This window comes from Branchiostoma belcheri, unplaced genomic scaffold, assembly GCF_001625305.1.
Source record: "Branchiostoma belcheri isolate BF01 breed outbred unplaced genomic scaffold, Haploidv18h27 scaffold219, whole genome shotgun sequence".
Classification (NCBI taxonomy): domain Eukaryota; kingdom Metazoa; phylum Chordata; class Leptocardii; order Amphioxiformes; family Branchiostomatidae; genus Branchiostoma; species Branchiostoma belcheri.
This window is the reverse complement of record NW_017803702.1, coordinates 281,555-304,591: the sequence shown is the minus strand read 5'-3', so window position 1 is coordinate 304,591 and position 23,037 is coordinate 281,555. Positions and strand designations below refer to the sequence as shown.

Sequence of the window (23,037 nt, the reverse complement as noted above, 5' to 3'; positions counted from 1 at the left end):
GTTTAAAAACGGAAGTCAACATTTTGCCTCAGGGTAGTTTGATTGTATATTGATATTTTACTAGATTTATAACAGCTTATTATTGGTTATTTTTCAGGAATCTACAAATAGAAAAGGAAACAGGTCGGACGTACTACACACAAGAGACAACAGAACCTGGTGATGATGACAAGGGGACTAAGAATAAGACTGAAGCGGTGACGGTCACTGAGATCCGTTATTGTAATTTTAAAGACCGTAAAAACCTTGAGGACAGCATGGCCAAGAGGAGGCTGGCGCTTCAACGTGCTGTTACAGTGTACCTAGAAGAGGTAAGGAGAATAATACTGACCGTTACACCTGGTATAGCTAAACAGCTCATTTTGGATTGTAAGCCTTCAGTTCAACACTCAATGATTTTACATGTGTTTGTTTTCTTTTTTAGACTTCAAGAGTAAGTCCAGTGATTGCAGATATATACACAGAAAATAACCCTTATGTATATATTCTTGTAGGGTCGTATCCTGAGTTCAGACTTCCTCCTGCCCGCTGGAGAGGCAGGTTGTGAAACCGCCATGTTGGCGTTCCTTCAGGAAGACAACACCGGCGTGCCCACATGGGAAGACATGACCGGAGGACAAGAGTTTATGGTCGTGTTTGACATGCCGTACGACATTCCGGGGATTCTTCGGGCCCAAGACGCGCTGACAATAAAGTTCTTCCGTCACATGTGGTTCTCTACCAGGAAAGGGTCTGTACCACATCTGTATGATGGCTACAAAAACGGGGGAAGCAACGACGTCCAGGCGAAAAAGGTAAAGAAATCAGAACATACAGAACATTGTGTATTACAAGGATTACTCAGAGATCAAATTTATAACGACCACCGTCGCCTTCATCAGGGCACTCCAGTCATCACAGAGACGGTGGACGATATAAACTGCCTGGTACTTTTGACCTATTGCTTACATCACGTATCCGTAAAGTCTTATATGATTAATGTCACGTGTCTGTATATCTCAACTCTCGCGAGATAATGTTTTAAAGTGATTGGTCAGAAATTATACTGATGAAGGCGACAGTGATCGTCAAACATTCGATCTCTGTGTAATTTTTGTATTGGAACAAAGTCCAACATTTTACTATGATTACTACCAACACAGATTAACTTTCTCTGCAGTTTTACAAATGCAATTGTACATGACTTGACGATTCCGCAGGTCAGCCTTCAGGGACTTGTCATGACGTATGATGAGGGAACAGGTGTCTTCACGGTGACGGAAGACGACTTTAATGCATCAGCTACACTACTGAAAGACTTGCCAGGGTGGGTTAAAGGTCGTGACGTCGCCAGAGCTGAGTACAAACAACTACTCAACCACTTGAGCCAGAAAAGGTAAGTAATCAACGCTAGACCAAATATGATAAGGGAATAAGTCGTGTCAAAATGAATATTATTTTTTTGCTTTAACTTTAAATATTAATAATTCATAGGTGATACAATTAAGATTAGTGGAGTCAATCTGATTATGTGTGTGAGTCCCTGCTGTTGTTTTGCAGTGACACAGTGGGAGACGTACCGTGTAGCATCCAATGGTCCAACGCACATCGCTTTGATCCGACCGATGGAGGAAAGTGCATCCACTTCACTGCAGCATCAGAGGGTGACATATTTGTTGTGTTTGCCAGCATCCCGCAAAACCATGAGACCTGGATATACATACAGATCTCACCTGAGGGAGTGGCAATTTATAAGGTCAGCAGAACAAACTCTAACTCTGCAAGGTTTTATAAGATATACATTTTTACGGCCATGAAAACTGACGTGGCATTTGTCTTCTTTTTTTTTTTAATCTCATTGACCAAGGGTTGCAACGACGGTCTTTCCCTAAAACAGCTATTCCCAAATGTACGAAAAGGTTTAATTGTTTGGGTTGGACATTTAGTAGACATGCTTAATGGGCCGAGCCAGTGATTTTTGTGTCAATTGTTCTAGATATCACTATAACTACTATCAGTAGTGTATTTGAGGTGTACCCAGCCTCTATGCATTTGAGCCAAAAATATAGATTCCTATTTATTCAGTTGTTTACATAAGATTCATAAGAATCTTACTATTTTTTAAGATACTGTAATGGGACAATATTATTTTTTTGCTTACAAACATGTAGGCACTGCGGCTACAGACCACCCAGCTGAATGACGACGCCGGCGGTCTGGGTTCGGCAACCCTGTACCAGTCGTACTTTGTCTGTGTGACTGAAGATGTTGAAGAGACGACAACAGTAGTTCAATACGGCAAGACGCCTGACAACGAGGTATGCACATGTATACATAAATACGAAACTCAGAATTCTTTTTCTGCTTAAACAAGATCGTTTTCTAGGACAAAAGCCATTAATAAATATATTTTACTCAAATAATGATAGGAACGTCCCCACGTCTGGTTGAGTTTTAAATTCAACGAGGTGGCGTCCCTTCGGTACTATTCCTTCGGCAGTGGGGAGTCTCCTGTCAAGGTGATGGGACTGTCACTGCTGGACAAGCCGGCAAAGGACTTCATCATCTGCCGGGAAGGGACGGAGATGATCAACGGGGTCTGTCAACAAAAATGTCACTCGGAGTGTGAAGGTGACCTCGTTTATATATTTGATTTTTTATCCATTTTAGAGAATTATGTAGTCTTATTAAAATCATTATTATTAATTGTAGTTTAATTATAGTTGCTCGCGTTATGTTTGGTTCCAAAAGAACAAATCGACGGATCCACCTCATGTAAAATTACCTTGTAGTGTACAAAGACTTCAAAGGAATTTGCTTCTTTTGTTGTTTTTCCTCAGCGACTTGGTTCATCTTACGCGTTTTCCCCTCTTTGTTATAATGTTTTTTTTTTCGATTGGGGTGAGCCTTAGCTTGTCGCGGTGAAATAATGACATAATTAATTAGCTTAGTAATCAAAGAAATATTTTGTAGTTAAATGGATGATCTTGTCTTTCTATCTATTCACAGGATGCCGCACAAGTGGATCAAACTCCCCGACTGACTGCATCGCCTGTAAACATCTGAAGGTGTCCTACCCCTACAGAGAGGGACACACTGGTGATTTCAAATGCGTCTCGCAGTGTCCACAGCACATGGAATCTGACACAGCTACAACATCATGCAAATGTGAGTATGTACTACACACCATAAGAGAGGTATGTTTTCTTTTTTCTAGTTGCTATATCACGCTTCACTTTTTATCTATTTCAACAAGAAAGTAACAAATACTTCCACAGTGTATCGTGCTTTAAGCGACAAAGTAGATAACCAGGACCAATACCGTATTCCTTCGCCAAACTATGTTAATAATTTTGACTAAAAAAAAAAAATGAAAATAATATCCTTATTCCATTTTATCATAGATTTTAACAGTTGGTCATATTCTCCAGTCTAATCGCTAGAGAGAAGGCTAGTTTAGTATTTCGTCATGATATGTGCAAATAAGGTTTTGATTTGAATGGATTTTAAATGATGTTCACCTTCACGTAACTGCCAAAATCTTGTCAGTTCTAGGTCATATTAAGACCTACAGACCTACGAGGTTTTATGACAATCCATCTTAAGAGCGAATGTCTGTAAGGATCAAACAATGGTGGCAGGGGTCAAAAATCGATTTGGTTCAAACTTTGCACAATGATATTACTTGGCCCACAACCCCTCAAAATAGCTTTCTTTCCGGTCAACACCGATCGTTGCCATGGAAACGGGCCAAACAAGTTTCGGGGCCATTTCCAATGATTTAGACATGTGAAAAACATGAAATTTGGCATAGTTTAGGGCACGATTACGAGCAAGTGCTTTAACATTATGGAAAAACAAAATATGGGCCTAAAAGACCAAGTAATCTGCTATTCTAGAATAGCTTTGAAATTTTCAAAACTTTCGTTTAACCCTAAACAGTACACCTGGGGTCCGCGCGGACCCCAGCACTATATATTCTGTAATATCTTTCTTGTTTCTAAAGATTTTTTTCTGAAATTATAGGTAATTGTCACCCACAAAGTTGTCTCTCAATACAGTGCAGAAAACTCCGTTTCTACCATTTATAAAAAAAAATATATTTGATTTTCTTTTGGGGTCCGCGCGGACCCCAGCCGGCTTTCGATCATAATGGATACACTGGCGTTCTTATACATTACCTTATTTCCGTTTTTTTAATGTTTTTATGCACTCGTCGTATGTCTACCAAGTTTTCAGAGACTGGTGTAGTAATAGAATTAAATTTTAATAACTTTGGTGTAATTATGACGTCATATGACGTCAGAGCTAATAATATAGTCCGCCATATTGGATTTTGACCAACGACGTCATCAAATTAGCATATTCTATGCATATGAAATGATTTAACTTATATTTGATTGTATAAGATGTTATTAATGTTGGAAAAGAAGTGTAATTTAATATAAAACTCAGAAAATTTTTATGTTTAAACCAAAATTACTTCTATTTTCAAAAAAACTTCCTGCTAGAAACCCGTTGCCATGGCAACACAAAAAAACATCAAGTTACTAGTATTAAACTAATATGAACTTTTTTCCAGAGACATTTTAGGAAAGGTCTCCAAATTTGATACTTCTAGCGCAAGCCGTTTAGCCGCTATCTGAGATCAAAGTTGGGCCTCAAAAGCCCCTTCAGTCTGAAATGGGTTTAAAAATCGGGTATTTCTTCTTGTCTTCTTTTCTTCACCAAAAAATAGAAAAAGTTTAAAATGTATGGTTTTTGTATGTAATGTGGACAAAGAGGTTCCCACATCAGTTTGCAAAACAATTGAGCTGGTAGCATGTTGATAATTTCTAAAAGTTAGCAAAAAACTGTTCTGGGGTCCGCGCGGACCCCAGGTGTACAGATTAATCAGTCCAGGAAGGTGTTCTGTTGAGGGTTAAAGGACCTGGGCAACCCTAACACCATACAGTGTTTGAGGCTCATAAAAAAGCGTTATTTCTGCCCAACTTTGAAGTGCTGTAAGTCCAAAGATGGTGATTTTTTTGCTTCAAATTTGAATCATAGATACATAAACATATGTGCTATAAAATGCATGGTTGCAAACTTTGGGCACTTCTTTGGTTGTCACGTGGTTGTCCTTAGAAGTAGGTCAAATTTTGAATTTGAGGGAAAATATGATTTTTAGCCATGTTCAGGATACAATATCTACAAAAGAAAAAAGCAATCTGATAAAGTCTTTTGCCGAAAGTAACACTATGTCTTGTCTATTAAATGAATAATTTTGGAGGTTGGGGTCTTGTGTCGTTAGTGTGTACTTGTCCCTAAAAGTAGGCCATATTTTGGACATGTACAGAAATTGACATATACGGCTATGTTTGAAGGTCTAGAAATAGCAAAGTAGGATGTCATTTGAATTCAATCTTTGCAGGAAAGTACATATATGTATTGTGTATCAAATGAATACTTGTGTCTTTGGTGTGCACTTGTCCCTGAAAGTAGGCCATATTTTGGACATGTACAGAAATTGACATATACGGATATGTTTGAAGCTTTATAAAGAACAAAGTTATATGCTATTTGAATTCAATTTTTGCGGGGAAGTTTATATATATATATATATATATATATATATATATATATATATATATATATANAATGATGGAGAATTGTTAGGTGACATCAAATTGGCGCGGGCACTTTTACCCCCCCCCCCCGTCTAGGTTGGGTTAAGATATCCGCCATCTTGGAGAATCAATCTTGAATTTTCAAAAATAGTTTTTTATTTTTTCATGATAAAGCTTAAGATACATTGTAAACACACTGAAGACCTTCATTTAAACCTTTCTTGAAAAAGAAATGGAAGTGGTGATGAAATTTTAAGGGGAATAACATGTATATACCTGTTCTAATGATATGGTCCGCCATCTTGGATTTTGGCCCATGACGCCATCAAATTAGCATAAATTATGCATATTGAATGATAAAATTAACATAAGATTACATAGGATGTTATTTATATTAGAAACCATGAGTAACTTGACATAAAACTCATAAAATTCTATTGTTGAAACAAAAATTACTAAATTTAGTTAAAAATGCCTGTCAGAAACCCGTTGCCATGAAATGATTATCTTATTCCAAAGATAGAAATATGTTGCCAACAATATTTTAGGAAAAGTTACCAAGTTTGGCCGTTCTACCACCAGCCGTTCAGACGCTAGGTGACATAAAAGTTGGCGCGGACAGTTATTTATACATATATATACATAACTATATATATATAACTTCCCCGCAAAGCTTGAATTGAAATAGCATCTAACTTTGTTCTTTATAGACCTTCAAACATAGCCGTATATGTCAATTTCTGTAAATGTCCAAAATATCGCCTACTTTTAGGGACAAGTGAACACCAACGACACAAGACCCCAACCTCCACAAGTATTCATTTGATACACAATACATATATCAACTTTCCTGCAAAGATTGAATTCAAATGACATCCTACTTTGTTATTTCTAGACCTTCAAACATAGCCGTATATGTCAATTTCTGTACATGTCCGAAATATGGCCTACTTTTAGGGACAAGTACACACCAACGACACAAGACCCAACCTCCACAGGTATTAATTCAATAGTCAAGACATAGTGTTACTTTGGGCAAAAGACTTTATCAGATTGCTTTCTTTCTTTTGTAGATATTGTATCCTGAACATGGCTAAAAATCATATTTTCCCTCAAATTCAAAATTTGACCTACTTCTAAGGACAACCACGTGACAACCAAAGAAGTGCCCAAAGTTTGCAACCATGCAGTTTATAGCACATATGTTTATGTATCTATGATTCAAATATGAAGCAAAAAAAATCACCATCTTTGGACTTACAGCACTTCGAAGTTGGGCAGAAATAACGCTATTTATAAGCCTCAAACACTGTATTGTGTTAGGGTTGCCCAGGTCCTTTAAACGAACTTTTTGAAAATTTCAAAGCTATTCTAGAATAGCGGATTACTTGGTCTTTTAGGCCCACATTTTGTTTTTCCATAATGTTAAAGCACTTGCTCGTAATCGTGCCCTAAACTATGCCAAATTTCATGTTTTTCACATGTCTAAATCAAGGGAAATGGCCCCGAAACTTGTTTGGCCCGTTACCATGGCAACGATCGGTGTTGACCGGAAAGAAAGCTATTTTGAGGGGTAGTGGGCCAAGTAATGTCATTGTGCAAAGTTTGAGCCAAATCGATTTTTTGACCCCTGCCACCATTGTTTGATCCTTACAGACATTTGATCTTAAGATTCTTGACGTGCTAATCCATATATAAATGCACACAAACGCTACGAAAAAAAAGGAATATTTTTGGCAAAGGTATTAATTCTATATTTCTGTTTCTATTCAGGCATTAAAAGGATGGAAGAAACCCGCCCTGAAGGTGTTGTGGACTGCGTGACGGAATGCCCTCTGACACACTTTGAGGCAGACGGTGTGTGTAAAGGTAAATTTCATATTAGTTTTTCATTGTCATTTCGTTTAATATATAAGAACATGTTATTATTAATACATTTCATCAAAATATTAAATTAATATTCAATTTCGTAGAACTTTTTTTAAAGATTCAATTGGGCATAAAACTTTTTTCAATAAATGTAATATGTAGGTACACATGAATTGATTGCATATTTGCATTATTCTCTAAAGTTATCAGTTAACTACAATTATTTTTCACAACAAAAGTGTTCTTAACTCGTACTACTTCTATATTCTGATTTTATCCAATGTTTTTATATTGCAAGCTAACTCAATGACGAATATTTAGCATACTAGTATACCGAACACTAAATTTGTAGTAAGGAGGCCTATTTCAATGTTTGTAGAGTGCAGCAGCCTTTGCAAAGACGTCAGTAATGAAGATAAAAGGACCTGCTCCGGACCTGCTACAACAGACTGTGACACCTGCAAGTATCAACATGACGGACGTTGTGTGGATGGATGCAGACCTGGACAGAAAGCTGTTAAAGGTTCGTCAAGTTAAAACACGAGCTAATGTCTGTAAGGATGAAAAAGTGGTGTCAGGCGTAAAAAAAGATCGATTTGGCTCAAATTTTGCACAGTAATAGTACTTGGCCTACAACCTCTCAAATAGCTTTCTTTCCGCTACACTGTTTGTTACCATGGTGACGAGCCAAAAATATTTTGGGGCATGTCAGAAACATGTTTAGGGCACGATTACAAACAATGCTTAAATATTACAGAAGAACAGAAACTTGGCTGAAAAAACGGCTTACCAGGTATCTGCTTTTCTAGAAAAGCTTTGACATTTTTAAGTCCGTTGGTACTCAATCTTTCAAGGAAAATGCATATAATTTATGTTATATTACATGGAGTCACCTAAAAGCAGCAAACAAGAGGAAGTACTCAATAAAGTCCAGCTACATGTATGCCATCCTGTTTATCATGACAGTTGTAATCTTACGTTTGTGACCCTACAAAGAGAGGGGACTTGTCTAAGCTTGGCATCACAAATATGGGAGCAATTAGGTGTAGATATGGCATCAGACACTGATCACCTTAAAGGTCAACATTTGTCCCCCAAGGGAGGGGGTTTGTAAGGTCAGATGGTACCATGAAGAATCGATTTGTCGCCACCGCATTCTAATCCCTAGGTAGTTGGTGCGACAAAAAAACTCGCACTGTTTGGAGCCACTCACATGCTTTGAATAACATACCATGCAGCAAAAGTCAAACCATATAAAGCGGCATATTTCTGAAAAACCAAACTAATACATGACGAGGGTATTAGGTAATCAAGCTTTTCTTCGTTCTGAAATAGGTTGCGCAGACGGGTACGTTTACCATCAACATAGTCAACTGTGCTACAAGGCCTTCAACGACACTGAAACCTACGACGGTGCAGTCAGAAGGTGCTCTTCAGACGGGGGAACCCTTGCCATGCCCCGCGACAACGCAACCAACAACTTCCTCATCCATCTGAAAAATGCCGTCGACAACAACGCTTTGTTCCTTTTTGGACTGACTGATGACCACCAGGAGGGAGTTTGGATGTGGGACGATAACGTTCCTCTGGGCGACTTCAGAGCTTGGGGTCAAGGACAACCCGACAACTATAATGGTAACGAGGACTGTGCCGAGTACAATCCAGAAGGCTCGTACAACAAATGGAACGATGGGCCGTGTACCAGAGACAACAGGAAGTTCATCTGTCAAGCCTCTCCATCAGGTAAGCTTGAAAATGTCGACGTTTTCATTTTAGAATTTTTGAGACTGGTTGCGTACATCATTGTATCTAGTAGTCTTGTTCCATATATTTGTGGTCAGTATAACTTTAGTGCTTAAGTTCTTGGGAAGACAAAGGTCATTGTCGTTTTTGTCCCCCTGGCGGCGGTACTTTATTATTTCTGTTCCGGTATCTTTTGCCCTGGGCTTGCTAGGTTTTCAATTTTTACCAATATGAAAAATGGAAAATGATGTTTTGGGCCTGTGTGTTTGTCTCTCTCTCTCTCTCTCTCTCTCTGTTTGTGTGTGTGTGTGTGTGTGTGTGTGTGTGTGTGTGTGTGTGTGTGTGTGTGTGTGTGTGTGCTTCGCTATATCCTATATCTGTTGCCAGCATAAAATCAGAAGGCCTGACTGGATGGTGTTAATATTCGGTAAGCATGTCTTCGGTAAACAGGCCTTTGGTGGACAGTGGTCAATGTCATGTATAGTGGCTGTTTTTGGTTCTGCAGCAGAATCACAGTTTTTTTTTATTCTTTGTGCTGAAATGGGCATGTTTTAGTCACATATATCTTTTTTGTGTGAATGTTAATGGTTGTGTATTAAGTGGATAGGTATGGGTAACTAAGATAGTGGGCGAGGTTCCTCGGTAGCATTTTCGTGCGAGTGTATGTGAGTGTATTGAAACGTAACACTTAACGCAGCGTAACATAAATATTCTACGTAAACGTTACATAGATCCCAAAACTATTTCACGCCCTACGTTATTTTGACCATAAATGCGTATCAGAACGTTACGTATGGATGAAGCGTACCTGTTACCATATGTGGCGTATGACTTGACATATGTCACGTACGGACTCCAAAAATATGACTCATATGACTTGACATATGTCACGTACGGACTTTACGTACGTAATTTTGACACGGGAATTCATTCTATTGATCATACACACAAAACGGAATACAGAAGGAAGTGGTGGAGCACACAAGTTATGAACCTATTTTGACACCACCACTAAACATATGAATACAATAAAGAAGATAAACATACACTTCAAAATATGTACAATATTAAGTGATTTAATTATGCGCAAGTCCGCTTCCCGACCCAATGATTGCTTGATGACAATGCAAGGACACTATTACATTAAATATATAAAAAGAACCTTTAAAAACGTTCTGATAAAGTAATATGTTTGAGTTGACATAAAATGAGTAGAACGGACTACCACGGAGTAGAAGAGATGTTTAAGCGTTGTCTGGAAGAGTTGTAAAATCTAGGGTGTGTCCTTAGAGCCCGAATATTTTGCCGACGAGGGTTGAGCGTTGGATATTGTACATTTGGCATTGGAGTAGGTTATGTGAAACAGTTTCGCATTGGCACCCTGCCGGACACGGGAATCGCAGAACCACATTTACGTAACGTGACAATATATTATGCCATACGTTACGTGTGACTGCCATACGTGACGTAAATAAACGTGACGTATTAACTCCAAAACCTGACTTTTTTGCGTCCTTATCTTTATACCGAAACGATGCCATAAGTTTGCAGTGCTGTTTGCGAAACCGGTTAGAACTCATTCACAGGCAGCTATTTACAAATACACACACAGTCACACGATTCCAGATCATAACAATTTGGTTAATGTAAATACTATATTATGGCATGTCAGCACTAGCTAGTGTACTGTTTACATACAAAAACGCTGTCAAGACCTATAAAACTGTGATGTTGCACAATTTGCTGTTACTGTTTTTTTTTTTTTTTTTACTACATGGTGCATTCTACTTTCTCGTATAGGAAATAACAGTGCCTTCACCTGCCACCAATGTCGTCCCGGCCATGAGTGTAAGCTGGGGGACGAGCGGGAAGACATCTGTCCAGCGGGAACGGCCAGTAACGACAACAGGACAATGTGCGTGCCGTGTGCAGCAGGGGAGTTTAGCAGCGCTCCGGGAGCGGCGTCCTGTCAAAAGTGTCCAGCCGGGACGTACAGCACAGGCGGCGGGTCTACAAGCTGTTTAGACTGTCCAGCTGGCAAATACAGCGATGTGGTAGGATCCACGGGTTGTAAGGTCTGTCCTGCCGGGCAATACAGTAACACAGCGGGGTCAAACGGCTGCACGGACTGTCCTACCGGACAATACAGCGATGCACCCGAGTCTACCGGTTGTAAGGCCTGTCCTGTTGGGAAGTACAGCGATGCAGCCAGATCCACGGGTTGTAAGGACTGTCCTGCTGGGCAATACAGCGACGCAACAAGGTCCACGGGTTGTAAGGCCTGTCCCGCCGGGAAGTACAGCGATGCAGCCAGATCCACGGGTTGTAAGGACTGTTCTGTCGGACTATACAATAGCAGAACGGGGTCAAACCGCTGTTGGGACTGCCCTGCCGGACAATACAGTAGCAATGCGGGATCAAACGGCTGCACGGACTGTCCTGCTGGAAGATACAGCAATACAGTAAGGTCAACGAGCTGCACGCCCTGTCCTGCTGGACAATACAGCAGCGGAACGAGGTCTACGGGGTGCACCAACTGCCCTGACGGAATATTCACCAGCACCGCGGGGTCTGAAAGATGCACGGCCTGTCGTCATGGGGAGACGGTGAATGCAGCTGGCAGACCTGCTTGCCAAGGTTAGATTCCGTCTTTTACATAAGCCTTTTTTATCACAACTAAAAACAAACTAAGGTGAACGGCGAATTAAGATGATTAAAGGCGAATTTACTTTTCAATTTATATGGTTAGATTTATGTGTTTGTCTGTTTGCATGACCGTTTGTTCCTTTTTGTGCGTGCTTTGTTTTTGTGCATGAAAGAAGAGCCTACAATGACTAGTATTCTGTTAGGCACAGTGTAATGACGGTGTAAATAGGTACAATTCGGCTATGGTACCGCATTTTAATGGCAGTTAAGCTTAGTGATAAGCTGACAAGTTTCCAAGACTCAAAACATTAGTCCACACCATTCAAACACTATGATTGTTTAAAGTTATGACAAAGGTATCAACAAGACTTGAAAACACAATCAGACGTAACAGTACATTCAGCCGTTCTCTATTTTACAGGTACACAGCGTACAGCTCTGGTTTGTGAAGATCAGACAATGTCCTTGTCTTGTGACTCGGGTCTGGAAATACAAGTACAGCATGCCATGTACGGTCGTAAAGACGGTAGCACCTGTAAAAAAGGTATCCTACTCTCACAAAACTGTGAAAGTTCAAACAGTCTGTCAAAGGTCCGAGAATATTGCCAGGGTCATCGCACTTGCTCTGTCCAGGCATCAAATAGCGTGTTTGGAGAGCCCTGTTTTGGCACAGCGAAGTATCTCGAGGCCACCTATACCTGCATCGGCAGTAAGTATTTATATTTCAGTTTCATTACAAATGTATAAATGATAATACATGTAGTTGTATTAATAATCATAAGTAACAGATTTGCATAAGGAATAATATATGTTTAAAGGCTTAAATAGTAATAAATGTAAATAATTATTCATCCAGTACTTTATCATTTCAAAAGTAAAGTAAATAAACGGATTTGGCGAAAACATACGACACAAGAAGGTAGGATTTGTCACGTATGATCTACCATTATAGTAACCATGACATGTATATCATCCAATTGTAGCCTATAAGTCTTGTATGGTTCCGTTAACTCAGGTTTTCCGCAATGATCAATTCTAAATTTACTAACAGTACCTTCCTTTTCCCTATTAGCCCCCTAAGCCAGGCGGAATCAGTTTGCAATGGAAGTGTCGACAGAGAGAGGTGACCATCTTCCCAACATCGATGGTGCGATTAACTTTCCTTCTTAGGCCATGTTGATTTGATTATGATTCATATGAATTGCATCCGCGCGCGCGTTAATTTTCGCCCCCCCCCAAAAAAAATGTTTTCAACCATACCGTCGTAAAAAAAAAGTTGCAAAATGAGGAAATAATACCGTATGTTGGAACAATGTTGGAAACTATATCATTTTCTACGAGTGCCAAAGTGAAAAAAAACGACAAAAAATACCAAAGACATGAATTTGAAGAGTAACCTGTTTTGCATACCAGAATCATTTATTCAACATTCATGACCGCGTAGATTTCATAATAAAAGCACGTTTTTTGCCAAACAGTTTTATTTGCACACTCGCGCTAGTTTGCGGTTCCCAGATGATGTTATCAATACAATAAAATCAACATGGCCTTATGTAAAAGCTGAAAGGAGTGTGTTAGGAAAACTCTTCATACGCTGTACAAGAACTGTTAAGATATGTATGCTTTCGATGCCAGAGTCTTTGAGAGACTTCCAATTAGTAATACTTCAATTAACCAACGTAAGATTCCATTTCTTTCTTTATATACCATTGCATGTGAAATTTACAACTGGCCTTTTTTTAGTTGCATGCGACTTGAAAAATCTAAAATACAGTTTTCATAGTTTTGATATACAAGGATTCACACACACACACACACACACACACACACACACACACACACTGGCATTGTGATAAAACACATTTAATTTTGATACTTGAAAAAAAATTACTCTATCTAGACAGAAATGGGGGCTTTCAAGGCCGTGACAAGCAAACTTAGTAATTTTTCCTTAAACTTGTCTTGCAACTAGTTCTTATATAGTGGAATAATTTGTTGTTGTTGCCATCGTAGGTCCAAGAAGACAGACACTGTTTTTTGCTTTGTTGTATTCCTTAGGGACTGACGGAAAAATAGCCATTTGGAATTTCTTCAGCCAAAGCATTACATGAATGTCGTCTAAATGCAATGATGACACCATCATCAGGCAGAATTTGATTACGCTACCAATCATCCTTTGAAGTTATAATACAATTTTTAGATTGGGAATTTTAAAATCATTCATAAGTATAAGGGTCCGAGGATTACAAAAAAGTATGGTCTGAATATTGGTAAATTGACGAAAATAGTCTCCTCAACCATAGACAAATAAAAAAGATTTGAAATAAGCATTTCCTCGTAGGTACATGTAGACGCTAATCCAATGTATTAAAATGCATTAATTCTCGTTGACAATCAATTTCATCTTAGTCCATACCAGAGGTACGGATTGGAATACTATTTCACTTCTGCTCACCCTCTTCATTTTTTTTATTGTTCAATTTCTTAATTTTGGGGCCAAATGGCCTAAAATACGGTATCTAACGGTAGGGCAAAATGTAACCCCAGTTCTGTACCATTTCAATGTTTTGCACCATTGAAGAATAACGTAATTGCATGTTTAGGAACATTTTTTAGTTAAGCATGATACTGTCGTTGCATCAAAGTAACACAGGTGTGTAAGAAAAAATGGTTTAAAGACCACATTCTACAAGACGTCTACAACTTAAAATTTCAGTGCTTTCAGTACTTCATAGTACTTCAGTAATGACGGCAGATTTGAAACACGATTTAGCTTTACATGGATATGCCGCGACAGTATGGAATCCATATACAAAGAAAGACAAAGACAAACTGGGAAGGGTACAGAAGCAAGCTGCAAGATTCCGCACGAACAACTGTCAAAGGGGTGCTAGTGTAACGGAAATGAAAAGACACCTACAGTGGGGGTCGCTAGAAGACAGACGTAGAATGTCCAGACTGTGCATGATGTTCAAAATGACTAATAAACTGGTGGACGTACCAACCACAAAGTATTTGATACCAGCCCAGAAAAGAACAAGAAACAGTCATGCCTTCAAATATCAGAGTTATCAACCAAGAATCGAGGTATTCAAAAACTCCTATTTCCCCAGAACTATCGTAGACTGGAAATCGTTGCCACCAAGCACAGTTGGGGCATCATCACTAGAAAACTTTAAACAACTCCTGCAATCAAATATGCAAAGATTGAGTGTAACAAGCCGTTCGGTGTGATATAGCTAGCTGCCGCCGCGCCGCGTGCCTGCGAAGCTGGTGTGTTACGCCGAAGGGCGGTTATACCGGCTATACCGATACAGGTACAGAATATAAAGATATGATAAAAGAAACACATTTTACCGTTGTTATATCAAAAAAGTTATGAAATGGTATCAAGTCAATATGTTTAACAACATTATTCATCATTAGCTAATCTGATATGAGCATTATCGTGTATTGGCAAACTTATGAAAATACAACTGGTGAACAGAAAGCATAACCAAAGCAATACTGTAATTCCTGATTTGTTCACTATACTGATAAGTTCACTGTTTTCACTGTCACTTCTGTACAGTGAACTTATTATCACAGTTAACAAAAAATTCCTGGACTTTCTTTTTCCTGCACCTGTCACCACCGTGAACATATAGTTCCGTGAACATGTCCATTTTTCTCAGACCGTGAAATTTTGCTACCGTGAACATAAAGTGAATTACTTATTGCTTATAAAGTAATTGCTTATAAAGACGACGCTGTTACTATTATACCAAAAAGAAAATGATGCAAAACCAAACAGTGGTATCCAAAAGAAATTGTACCATCTATGTACATGTATTTGCCAACACTATTCAATTTGTCGCTCATCATCAAGAGGTATCCTAGAATCGTCAAGCTTTGTAGTTTTGTTGCACGATGGTCAAATCGGGTCGAATTTTTCCTAACACGCTGCTCATGAATATTCACTGTCAATCATTCATTTAGCCATTGACAACAGTAGCTGATTGGTTCGCAGGTTTGCAGGCGGGGACAAGAAATGTTTTGATCGCTCCTCGCCCAGCAAGATTTACCCGCGAGCTTGTCTTTTGATATGCGTGCCTCGTCTCCGCCCCTATTGTTCTTCGCTTCGCACGTTTTAACAATGCCCCGGCCTTCATCTGTGTCTTCAATTTTACCTCTAGGTTTACTGTAATTCCTGATTTGTGAAATGTCAGTTAATTTTAGGACTTAAGCAGTCACTATTCCATCGCTATTAAAGATTTCACCGCAAGTGTTTGATCTTTCCACCCCCTCCCCGAATCTTGCTGGACTATACAAGCTCGTTACGTTAACGTTACGATCGCAAATCAAGCCTCACAAGTTCTTGACTACAACTTGAACACAACGTACACGTAATTCGTACAGTAACAAACAATACACTGGTGGTCATCAAAAAATAAAAATTTATTGTACAAAAAGTATTTGTTTTTTTACAAATGCCGTGCATAAACATACCGCAAGCAGGAAAAAGCGCTAGCATGAAGCAATGGCGTCACTGCTACGCTTTGAACTTTCACGGCTTGTTTACACTATGGCTTTTATGAATATTAGCTCATAATTACGGCTTAGAAGATATCTATAAATCTACAGACACAGCAAGGCGTTCATCTTGTGCAACTAGGAGACAATATCGAAAGAAATGAGACTTACTAAAGCCAGCGTCATCCAAGCGTGCGCGTCCAGAAAAGAAACAAAATGGCCGCCCGGAAACACATACTCATGAAGTTACACTTACAGCTTTACAAACGACTTACGGCTACGAGAAATGCGACATAAATTTGATATATTCCGAGGTAAAGGTTCAGTCGAAAGTTTAGTGGCATGTGTACTTCAAAATGTAAAGCGTTAGTGTGCTACGGCTGTAAGACGGAACGGAAATTCGGAAACAAATAATTTGCAGGCATAGTCAAAGAAAGGAACAAAATGCCGCCACAATTTTGAAAGCATTCGAGTCAACATTTGCGCCAAAAATACGATCAAACGTTAGAATCGAAAGCTATGGTGTCTGTATGTCTTTCTTGATTGCGTCCTGGATGGTATTTACCCCTATCCAAGGGCGGGCGATGACGCCGGGCTTGGCTGTAAGCTGGTCCACGGGCGCCCCAAAATTGAAAAAACTTGGCGTGCATGCAGGGGCTTGCTGGTACCCTGGAATCCAAACTCGCTGTCCGGGCGGCAAAAGCCCTTGGCCCGCTGGTGTAAATTACCGCTACGGGGGAGTCTAGCCCGGGGGAGTTTGGCTGGCCATCGGGCTCAACTCCCCCGTAGCGGTAATTTAGGCAGGCGGGCGAAGGGCTCTCGGCTGCCGAAGGAAAAAGGCTAACGGCCCGATACTAGTTTGGCATGCAGGGTAGCTTGCTGGCGACGGCACGCGGTGCGTGACACTATTACGGACTTTTTGCCCATGAAGTCCCAATTTATTTTGGATTTATATTTGGTCTTGCCCGTAAACTGTCGACATTTTCTTTTTGTTTTCATGTATTTTTAATGCTGTTGTTGTTCTTGTCCTTGTTTATCGTCTATCGTTTTTTTAAAATAGCACTAGCCGTGTTCGCTAAAATCTAGTGCCGTGAGCTTGCCCATAATTTTTCCCCAACCGCGATACTTGAGTAATTTCTAAACCGCGATACTAGCAACATCGTTTCAATCCCTTCTACGACGTCAAGATTTTTAGACCGCCCAAAACCCACAACCTTCTGGTCGGAACAGATTTTTGGTCAATTCTCACTTTTAAAACTGCCGCGCCTCTCGATCTCAAGCTTGGAAAACAATAGCGGTCCGGACAGGATTTGCATGTAACTGCACTCGAGAACAATGAAGCCCGATAATCAGTCTCTTTGAGGGACGCCGGCGTAGCTGATTATAGCTGAAAACAAAGTCTTACTTCCACGTGAAAGCTCTGAGTAAAGGGTACATGTAATATTTTGGCCCATAACTTTTGATCTAATAAGGATTTTTTCACGAAAACACCAAAAATCGAGAGGGCACAGTCCCGCCGCCATCTTGATGACGCGTTCTTGTTGTTCTATGGAGGCTCACGGGAATTATACCCCAATCTTGGCCGAAATCTACCCCGAAATTTACGTAAATGATCTTAGATTTCGCAGACATCGAGTTTAATACCATAGAATTAAAAAATTATTGGTGAGATTATAGATTAGGACCTCAACTAATGTTTAGCGCGTAAATTGGAAAAAAATCCTTATTAGAAAGGTCACAAGGTTCAAAGTTCGATTGATACACGTTGCCGGAACTAAACACTAGCGTAAGAAGGACTTTTCGAACGCTGCAATTTGCTGTCACGTTTTTACTTCTTCTTATTTACAAAGTGAACCTGTCTACTTTTCAATCATTACTTTTGTTTCTCGACATGATATTCCGATCATGCGTTATTTTGAGAGATATTTGCAGTGTTTGTTTGTGTAAGTGCCTGGGTACAGGCGAGCGGGAGACACCCCGCGGTGAGTGGGAGGCGCACTTAGCCTTAGCAACGCGGACAAAAGGCTAGCAACCGGACCATCGTGTTGCTTATTCTAGAATATATGCTTTTCCTTTTAATATTTTTTTCTATTATATAGCGTGGAAAATTAGGATCTGCTATGTCAAGTCGTTAGATATTGCACGGAACACAATGATTTTCGTAATCACTTACTCATGAGTAGACTATCAGAAATTGAATTTAAGAAAATTTAACTGTAACACGGAGAGGCAAGATTGACCAAGAAACTTTAAGGAAGTTGCAGTTCAACAACACTTGATGACATCGTAACATTGATGACATCGTACTAAGACAGCGTAATTTTTTTCTGTTTTACTGAAAAAAGATAAGAACGTGTAAGGAACAGTTTGGAGCCCTAAGACAAATGGAACGTCTGCCTTTAGACACATAACGTTTGTTTACTAACTGCCTTTAAACGTAACGTTTGTGCCACCTGATGTTCATCATTGTGAAGGATTTAAAAAAAAATGATCGCTTTCAGCATTTACTCCTATATCTATAGGTAACGGTAAGTAAGATTAGACCCCAGTCATTCGAATATCTTACACTACGAAGAGGGATATGCGATCACATTATTGAGCAAATGCAGTGATTGGTTTTAACTGAATTCAACATCAATCTACAAAAGGAATGTTTATGGAATTGAATTAAAGACTGTGTACCACATATTTGTAAGGCACAGATTTCATATAAAGTTCCAACGTTACAAGAGGTACACAGCTTGTGACTCAAACATCATTAACTGTACAGTACTTACGTGACGTTGGCAGATTTAAAAATCATGTTTGCCTTGTATGAATATGAAGGCTAATGGATTTTGTTGAAACACATTTTACCGTTGTTATGTCAAAAAAGATATAAATGATATTAAGTCAAAATGTTAAACAGCGTTATTTACAATTAGCGGATCTGACATGAGCATAGGCAGGCATTGCGGCACACTTACTAAAGTACAACTGATGTAGCTGGAGAAGAACATTAATCAACATGTTGCTTTCACGCTTAAATGACGATGTTGTTATTATACACAAAATATATTGATGCAACACCAAACCCTGGTAGCAAAAACTCGTCTTCCAATTACGTATCCGCCAACACTATTCGATCGGCTATTCGTCATTGAGACTGGAGATATTATAAAGTAAACTTTTATATTTTCTTTGCTTATTCTAGAATTTATCATTCTTAGATGCTAGCAGTTTAGTCCTTTATCATTTATCATTATTATATTACCTCCAGGAAAGTTAGGGTCGGCACAGTCAAGTCGTTGGATATTGCACAACACACAGTGGTTTTGGTAATCACTTACATGTACAGTGGAAGCCGCTTATTTGAAAAGCCAATTTGTCAGCGCATTTTTTTCAGTTACCCGGCCTTTCCGATTATAAGAGGCTGACAACCCATGGAGTGAAACGTCGGCGGTGGGGGTGGACAAAGGCAAATTGTGACACAATGAAATACAGACACAGTGATATGACAAGTGAACTTTATTTACAGTAGTACATTGTACATTTACTTGTGAAATTTCCCTTATATATTTACAAAGTATTCCATGTAACGTTACGACAACTACAACTGTATATTTATTTCATTTTACAGGTTCGAACGAGTTGAAGAAAATCGGCACCGACTACGTTGAAGATTTGTTACAACTCATGTGCTGTATCGGCCGAATCAAGCAGTCACAATTTCCATTTGCGATACAAATGTCATCATACGCATGTGTACAATTTTCCAACGTATTTGTTGTTGTTTTCTACAGACAAGAAGAACGAATCGATTCGACCGACCGAGGAAGGCGATTCACTAAGTGATCGGCTCTAGCTCTACTCGAGATACATTTGTAAAAGAAAGAAATAAACACTGCTTTGTTTGATACGTAGAAAACAAGCTACAGATAAATGTACATGTACATCTTCAAGCTACACATATTCTTACGTTACAAAAATTAAGTTTTGGGTCGATTCTGATCGAGTGGGGTACAATACACGCTCGTAGACAAATGGTAGTGTAACGTTACAAGTCGACAACGCATACAAAGATCGCTCCATTTTTGTCTTCAATTTCAGAATTTCTAGCTAGCACATGAAAATGATCCTAACTAATGTAAAAATAAACTGTTACTTTCCATATTTACAAATGTATAGCTTACGATGTCCGTAGATTACACGGAAAACTTGCAAGTCTGTGGGCATCTTTCACATAATGGAGAACAAAGCAAAGATGGCGGACATGGCGTGGGTAGCTTGGGTGTAGGTATCCCGACATTCCTTGCGGTAAGTTTTGGCGGCACATTTAACTTGTAAGTTTTAAATGTAAACTCAGTGTTACTTACGACACATATAAAATCTAAGATCTAAAGGAAACAAGAAAATCTAAAATGCAGTTCACATGCAGTTCACAAAATGCAGTTCATCAATACTGACTTTGCCGAAGCAGTTACGGACCGTGACGTCTTTCACCCCCTTCCAGGCCTCTCTCACCATGAAGAGGGCGTCCAAGACGGTCGTCGTCTTGGCAAACTTCTGTGCGTTGTCGATTTCATCGTTGTCCACGGCACTGATGACTCGTCGTAGCATCTGAGCTCTGTACAGGCCCTTGAAGTTACGAATGATGCCCTGGTCCAGTGGTTGGATGAGAGACGTTGTGTTGGCCGGCAGGAACACAAGGCGGATGTTCTCTAGTGGGATGTCGTGCGGGTGGGCCGTGCAGTTGTCCAGGAGAAGCACGATCTTCTTCCTGCGCCTTCCCATCTCGACGTCAATCTTCCGCACCCACTCTCTGAAGATGGCGGCCGTCATCCAAGCCTTCTTGTTCGACTCCCACGGCAGGGGGACTCGCTGACCCCTGAAGCACCTGGGGTTACGGCTGTGTCCGATGACCAGGGGTGTGAGCTTGTCGGTACCGGTCATGTTACAGCAAAACATGACGCTGATACGGTCCATGGCCTTCTTGCTGCCAGAGACAGTCTCTGTCTTCTGCGCCAGAGTTCCACTTGGCAGTGCTCGGTACAGTAGGCCGGTTTCATCGCAGTTGTAGATGTCGTCTTCGTCGTACTCCTGAAGGATGCCCGGCAGGACGTCACGAACCCAGTTCTCGGCAGACTGAGTGTCCGCGTCCTTCTTCTCACCATGCCCTCGCTTGAAGGCGATGCCGTTTCGCTGCTTCCACCGCCCCAGCCAGCCGTCGGTAGGCTTGAAGTTCTCGTCTCCGAGGGACTCCGCTAGCTGCCTGGCCTTCTCCATGAGTATGGGACCGGAGAGAGGAACGTTCTTGGCCCTGGCATTAACAAACCAGCGCATGAGGGCCTCTTCCACCTCGCCGCTTTTGCCCTCTCTCTTTCTCTTCCTGTTGGGGTTGCTGTTGCACTCCCACTGTCGCATGATCTCCTCTCTGTTCTTGTTGATCCTGCATACCTGCGCCGTCGAGCAGCCGAACCTCTTCCCCACCTCCGTCTGCGACAGCTTTGGAACACTGTCCAGAAGCTTGATCACCTTGACCTTGTCGGCTATGGTGAGGTCCACTCTCTTCTTCGCTGGCGTGTTGATAGGCATGTTGGTCGGTAACGAACGTGTTGCAGTCGAAACGAACTCAACAGTAATGAGACAGCACACAGATACACACGCGATTTTATTGAGAAAAAATGAGTTGTCTAAGAAATCAAACATTCTTTGAAGAAACATGACAAAAGAACAAGGAAGCATAACGCCGCCTTTGACGGCACGCGCGTCTCTTTTATCTCGTGCCGACGCGCGCCCCTCCGCCGGACCGCGCTATCAACGTAAATTCCAATAGAAACCGCCCTCCTTTGTAGCGCATAACAGACAACTTCGTTCCCTTTGGCGGCTTGATGTCTTTGTACAGGAAATTGTCGGCGCATTCCTGCCGTTTTTGGCGATTTTTGGGGGATATTTTTGGTTGAAAATGTCTTGAAACTTGACAATTTTCTTTTCAATTAGCCGACCTTGGCTTTTCAAATAAGGGGCGCGATAAACAATGGTACCAATGGGAAACGGTTTGGGTTTTCACAATTCTTTTCAATTAGCAGACTTTTTCTTATAAGCGTTTTGCAATTAACTGGCTGCGACTGTACTAACTATTGCAGGACTGACAGTTATTGCATTTAAGGAACACAATATTGTAACTGTAATATGTAGTGGTAGGATCGACCTGCCAACTTTTAGAAAGTTGCAGTTGAAAACCACTTGGCTATGTGACATTGATGACATCGCACTGATAACAGCGTAATGTTTATCTTCTTTTATTCTACTAAAGAACTATAATAGCATACATGTAGTTACGATGAGTAGTTTGTAGCACGACTGTCTTCGAAGACAGAATCTTTGTTCACTCTCTGCTTTTCAACGATACGCGTGAACCACCTGATGTTCATCATTGTGACCCTAGTAAGGATTTAATTATTATTTCTTTAAGCATTTACTCATATATCCTTGTATAACGGTAAGTTAAGATTAAACCCCAATCATGTACAGTTAAATGCCTTACACTACAGAAGAGGAACACGTTTATGTGATCACCTTTAGCTAATACAGTTGTTTATTGACTAAAGGAACTTGAATGAAAATCATGTGTAACACGTATGTGTAAGGCATAGGTATGAAGTAAAGATCGACCGCTACAAGAGATACACAGATTGTA

General features: G+C 40.1%; 2 protein-coding genes across 2 annotated transcripts in view; one reads left to right on the top strand and one right to left on the bottom strand.

The window, feature by feature from the left end:
* LOC109470067 overlaps positions 1–14,572 on the top strand; it is a 27,322-nt gene extending 12,750 nt beyond the window's left edge. The window contains exons 13-25 of the mRNA XM_019768846.1: positions 98–311; positions 495–794; positions 1,200–1,375; positions 1,540–1,735; positions 2,151–2,297; positions 2,409–2,610; positions 2,989–3,147; positions 7,362–7,457; positions 7,837–7,980; positions 8,793–9,200; positions 11,001–11,837; positions 12,268–12,555; positions 12,919–14,572. Coding sequence (XP_019624405.1) covers positions 98–311; positions 495–794; positions 1,200–1,375; positions 1,540–1,735; positions 2,151–2,297; positions 2,409–2,610; positions 2,989–3,147; positions 7,362–7,457; positions 7,837–7,980; positions 8,793–9,200; positions 11,001–11,837; positions 12,268–12,555; positions 12,919–12,926 — 3,175 coding nt within the window. The 3' untranslated portion in view covers positions 12,927–14,572. The remainder of the gene's footprint in view (positions 1–97; positions 312–494; positions 795–1,199; positions 1,376–1,539; positions 1,736–2,150; positions 2,298–2,408; positions 2,611–2,988; positions 3,148–7,361; positions 7,458–7,836; positions 7,981–8,792; positions 9,201–11,000; positions 11,838–12,267; positions 12,556–12,918) is intronic.
* Positions 14,573–20,765: 6,193 nt separating this feature from the next.
* On the bottom strand, positions 20,766–22,476 carry LOC109470066 (tigger transposable element-derived protein 6-like). Its single transcript, XM_019768845.1, has one exon. It carries the CDS (start codon positions 22,080–22,082, stop codon positions 20,766–20,768), a length of 1,317 nt encoding a protein of 438 aa, XP_019624404.1. The 5' UTR covers positions 22,083–22,476.
* Positions 22,477–23,037: the final 561 nt, after the last annotated feature.